General features: G+C 38.6%; 1 protein-coding gene across 1 annotated transcript in view; it reads right to left on the bottom strand.

Annotated features, from left to right (window-relative positions):
• Positions 1–3222: 3222 nt before the first annotated feature.
• The window catches only part of LOC135217037 (epidermal retinol dehydrogenase 2-like), a 46294-nt gene continuing 43516 nt past the window's right edge, over positions 3223–6000 (bottom strand). The window contains exon 9 of the mRNA XM_064252633.1: positions 3223–3397. Within this exon, the coding sequence (XP_064108703.1) occupies positions 3346–3397 (52 nt within the window). The 3' untranslated portion in view covers positions 3223–3345. The remainder of the gene's footprint in view (positions 3398–6000) is intronic.

Below are 6000 nucleotides of genomic sequence, written 5' to 3'. Positions count from 1 at the left end.
CACCCCCTCCCCCACCTTGTGCAGAGAAATGAACAGTACAGACTGTCAGGAAAGGGTACATCCTCCCCTCTCTACAGAAACGAGATTAGTAAAAGAAAAGTATCTGGGTTTTACAGCCACCTTTTCTTAGTAGAGAAGGCATGAAGGGGTTGGAGACCAGTCATAGGTCATAGATCTGTTAACAGTGAACTAATCTCTTTGAGTGACTCGTTTCAAGATGGAGACACCAAGATCATTTCTTGCAGCAATCAGAAAAGATTTCATGGTCTCCCTGGATCAACAGGACATATTTCCAAAGCCCAAGGCATCCTTCATCCTGGAAATTCCTGTGTTTTGTATCTGGAGAAATCATGTATCAGTTTGGGATCTCTGCTTCAGCCTTGTGACTGCTCCCCTAGTATTCACCAGTCTTTCAACTGATATCAAAATGGGCCCACAGGAGAAGAATTTGTCTACGATGATACTTGGATGATTGGCTCATTCTTTCGCCAAAAGTAGAACATGCCAGTGACTTGTTGCGTGTTGCAGATGTGCAAGACCCTGGGAATTTGGTCAACTACAAGAAATCAAACTTAACTCAAAGTCAATACATCGGATATGCTGTGTATTAAGCCTTGCATGTGAGATTTTACATGTTGAAGCTGGTGTTCTACTGGTGCATTGTGGAGTTTTGATGTGATTCGGCAGGACCAGGGAGGGAGCCACACTTTGGGCAGAAATGTGTGACGAGACAATAACCATTAAAGCCAACATTTTTAGCCAGCAGGCTCATTCCTTCCCTAAACCGGGCTACCAACCTTAATGAGATGATACTTGGGCATGATGGTAAACACTCAGAAGTTGAAGGCCTTTCCATCACAGTGAAGAATAAACCAGGAGTTGGAGGCCTTTCCATCACAGTAAAGAATAAACAGGTTCCTGATTATTTCTGCTTTCTCTCCAGTCCGCTTAAACTAGAGAAGAATTCTAATAGGACACCTGGTCTCTATGGAGAAACTGGCAATGGAATTAAAAGGAAAAGGTTGAGATCAATAGAGCTCGGAAAAGGACCAGATTACTATTATAGAAAGGAACAGATAGGATTTGCAGTGTTGGAGATATCCACAAAATCATTTGCAGGGAAAATACTTATGTCAGTTAGCTCCAAAGATGATAGTGTTCTCAGACACATCCCAAAGTTTGTGGGGTGACCACCTAAACAGAAGGTGCGTTTGGGGAAATGCAGAAACGAATGTCGGGAATGCATTGGTGCCCTTAACACAGAAGCAGCCTAGTTGTTCTGCAGTGCTTTCAAGAGGGCCTTCAAGGAAAGACAACAGTCATTATGAGTGACATCTTAGTTGTCACATACTTGAACAAATGGCGGTACGATTTCCTGAGTACAGTATCAACTAGTGGTTCAGATGCATGAATAGTTAGGAGCCAAGGGATTGACTCTGACTTCCAGATACATTCCTGGGAAGAGAAACATTATGCAGACACACTGAGCAGGTCGGCCCAGATAGTGGGAACAGAACGGTCTTTGGCACAATCTTAGCGAACAGACTATTCAAATTGTGGATGGACCCCACACTAAAGGTAAGTTCGTAACTTCAAAAGAATCACAAGTTACCCTTGACTGCTCTCCAGTCCCAGGCAAAAAAAAAAAAAAAAAAATCAGTTGAACAACTTGGATGTTTAAGTGTTCCCTCCATTCAGCCAGATCAGAAGAGTAATTAACAGGTGCTTCAGGTCCCACGGTCTAAGAATGATGTTAGTAGCTTCAAAGTGGCCCCAAGCAGAGTGGAATACAGATATTCACCTGCTTGTAGACATTCCCAGATGTCTGCCTCTACTGCCAAATCTGCTGAAACAGGAGCACAACGGCCAAGTATACCGAGCATTAGTCTCCCTCCAACTTCATGGTTGGAGATGATTGAGTGACTTCTCAGAAAGAAAGGTTTTTCAAGAAAACTTGCAAAAGTCATTGCCAGTTCTGTTAAACAATCCTCCCTCAACCTATATCAAGGAAAGTAGGAAGTCTTCCTGAATTGGTGCAGTAAAAGGAATATATCCCCTCAAAACAACTTTAAAGGATGTAGTTGATTTCCTTCTTTTTCTGAAACACAATAAAACTGTGTTGGCAGTGAAAGGCCACAAAAATGATGAAACATTGTGAGAAGACTTGTTCCCCAGGGTACTGAAACCACCCAAATGGAGTGTAAAGAAGGTTCTGGCTTTCTTGACTAAATCTCCTTATGAACCAATCAGGACTGCTTCAGCCCAAGATTTGGCTTAACAAACTGTTCTCCCTATCTTTGCTGTCAGCAAAAAGAATAAGAGAAATTCATGCACTTTCATATGTCAGTCATACCTGTGGTTGGACGGAATTGGCTTATATTTTCTGACAACACCCATCTTCATGCGACCCAAGGGTTGATGGTTTTCTATTCCCTCGGGAATTTGTGGGTATTGAACAAGAAGAAAATACCCAGTCAGAGCGTCCCTATGACCAGCCAAATGTAGACTGCTCATAAGTAGAGGGAGTTCTAAAAAGATTTGTAAGACCACTATCTCCTGACCAAGAGTAGTTATAGGGAAAGCTTACAGTTTATAGGGATGTGAAAGTCTGCCCAGGCAAATATCAAGGCACAGACATGTGAAGTATAGGTCCTACAGTTGCCTTTAAGAAAAACTATGCTGTAGGACAGATTCTGCGTGACAGGGTTTGGAAGAGACAAACTACTACATTTACATCTTTTCTACCTAAAAGATGTAATGCATAAATCCTTCGACACCTTCACCTTGGGTTTGGTGGTAGCAGCTCGGTAAATGGTGTGAACAGTGTATATGGCCACATAGCTCCGTTAAGCCGCAGAGCTGGGCCTATTAACTCAAGTCACTGCTTAGATGTCTCATGAAAGTATATAATTTCTTGCTATATTATGTTTTGGGAGAGGTTGTCTTCCCTCCTTTCCAAGAGTTCCCTGTCATTTGATGTAGTGGGTTTGTTTCTAGCGTTGGAACAAATTTAAAGATTGTATTTTTCCGAACAATACACTCTCACTATACCCTCCTTGTTCCATCCCTCTTTGCCTGATATCTCTTGCCTTCTGCAAATGTATGGCACAGTGAAGGCAATCCCAATGACATATCCTCAGATGGTTCTCTAATACTTTGGGAGCTATGGAAAATAATAAATAAATATCTATGACAAACCCAATGATCTGGTTTAATTATTGAATGAAACACAGTTTCCTCCCTTTTTTATTCACAAGTCAGTGGCTAATTTTATCATTTACACTTTACTGAAGGATGAATTTTGTCTCATCAAGGACTGGGAATTGACTGATGTACTGGAAGTCCTTATGATTCCATGTAATCTGCAAACAATCTCCGAAGCTTCCTTGGCAAAACCCTGAAATAAAATACATGGCAGTGATTAGCTTGTATTTACTTTATATTTTAGTTAATAATCTAATGAATGCAGTTAACTTAGGTCTGTAATGCACCCAACTGAAAGTCATGCAAAAAAAAAAAAAAAACTCATGGCTTGTAAACAGCAATACCACACACATGAACAAAGCTGACTTGAAAACCTTTGGACAGATACCAAGAAATCAGTATTACTTAAAATCCATCTAAACGTTTCTGCTATTCTGCATCCATTCCAGGATTGACACTTTAGCTCTGGCAGGATAAGAACGTTGAATTTTAATGTTTAAATTTTAATGGGAAATGATAGGCCCTCTGCAGATAATTTACAGGAGGGATTATAACCCTTCTCAAAACCACAAAAATGTAAAGGTGATTTAAGTTGTAGATTTGGTTTTATTATTTATATATACATTCCATACAGTTTAATGGCTATATATATTTGTTCATATGCAGATCAAGCTTTCGGTCTTAACAGTAGGATAAATCTCGCACCAGCTGGAAACCGGTTAAAACAATCAAAGATTGTATCGCAAAGAATCTGTGAGAATTGGCAACTCATGCGTATACAAGGTGAAGGCTGGTTGACGACCAAGTAATCATCTTGTGACGCATTAAGTATTTCTTTGACCACCTTGGAGAGTAGACTATTTTGCTCTCCTTCCAAGCCGGTTGCTTTGTTTGCCCATGATTTTTGTGTTTTCAGTTGTCTGTGTGTGTGACTGTGTTTATAACATCTGTGTGTGTGATTGTGTTTATAATGGAGTCTTCCGAGTCTTCGCGGCCTCGTCAATGCATGTGTCCAGGCATTCAGGGTTTTCCATGCCCCAGGCTTTTGGCTTCTGCAGTTACAGATCCCATACAACATGCAGTAGGTGCCGATCTAATTTTTGTACTATTACTAATTCCTGCCCGGAATGTCGTGGTTGGCCTAAGTTGCAGTGGAAGGTGTTTTACAAGAGGAGGAAGCATTGCAGAGTTTCTACTCTTCCTTCTTGGGAGGGGTTTCGGGCTCCTCGTTTAGATGATTCGGCTTCCCCCTCTTCCAGTAGTGCTCCCCCTGCTGCAATTGTTCCTCTGTCTCCTTCCTTTTCTTCCATCGATTCGTCTTTGGAAGTCTCGGGAGTTGTACAGGATGATATGTGTAATGTAGCTCCCTCTCCCACGAGATCTAATGTCTTTCCTGAGAGGGAGGAGGCTGCTTCATCTGTTTCAATAATTTCAGATTCGGAATTGAACAAGATGTGGCTGTTTGGGCGTCACTAGGCCTACAAGTTCCCCTCCTTGGATGGCCTGCTAGCTCATTTCTTGGAGGCAAAAACCCCCACCCAGCCCCAATACCAGTCCCACCTCCTCCAGGGCTACATTATTTTGGATCTAGTGTGCTGCCTCCTAGTGGGATACCTTTGTCAACATGGGTCATCTCTTCCCAGCAAACACAGATGTATTGACAATTCTGGATTATTGAGGAAATCCAACTATATTAATGGATAATGGAATAACTGAATTGGACCATTACCAAAATAATACTGCATTTCCAATGTTGGATAACACTGGATATCCCATTTTGGTTCTTTGATTATCTCTTTTCCAGTGTTGGATACCCACTGTGGTTCGATTCATAAACAATACAGTTGGATCTTTTTGAAGCGACTTTAAAAAATAAAAAAAGTATTATATTTGCATATCAGCAAAAAAAAAAAAAAACAAAAATCCTCAAGACAATTATTGATAACCATTTATATATATATATATATATATATATATATATATCCTATATATATATATATATATATATATATATATATATATATATATATATAATATATTATATATATATATATATATATATATATATTATATATATATATATATATATATATATAATATTTATATATTTACACACACACACACATATATATATATATATATATATATATATATATATATATATATATATATATATATATATATATATATATATATATATCAAATTTGGAAAACAAGCAAATACACCAACAATATGTCAAACTAAAAAAACAATGTGCCAAATAGAAATTTTGGATGTCAATCTGGTTTGAAAAGTGCCACATACATATAAAATATATATGTGGATTTGTGTGTGTTACTTCTCAAACATAATTGGTATCAAAATTTTGATTTGGCATTTTGTTTTTTCACTTAGCATATTTTTAGCACCATTTTCTTATGTTTGCCAAATTTGAAATTATGTTAAACCTACTCATTTGAAACATTCCAAGAACACTATGAAGAGGAATATACTTTTTGCTTTTATTTGTAGACCTTTTTGAAAATAGGAAAGAATTAAAAAATTAACTATGGCAATACAGAGAGAAAAAACTTTACCAAACACAAGATGAATGAAATAGTTATATAGATCTACAGATACCTTACATAAACAAAGGAGGAATAACAACAAGCAAGGGAGGAGCTGTTTCAAAGACAAAACACGCCTACTACTACTACTCACTCACGTGGACTGGCTGAGGTCAAATTTAAAACCATGAAATTTTCCCGTCTCTGAGAAGCATACTGCTGACCATTTCTGCCAATCTGCAGGGCGCA

This window comes from Macrobrachium nipponense, chromosome 7, assembly GCF_015104395.2.
Source record: "Macrobrachium nipponense isolate FS-2020 chromosome 7, ASM1510439v2, whole genome shotgun sequence".
In the NCBI taxonomy this organism is placed as follows: Eukaryota; Metazoa; Arthropoda; class Malacostraca; order Decapoda; family Palaemonidae; genus Macrobrachium; species Macrobrachium nipponense.
This window is presented reverse-complemented; position numbering and strand designations above follow the sequence as displayed.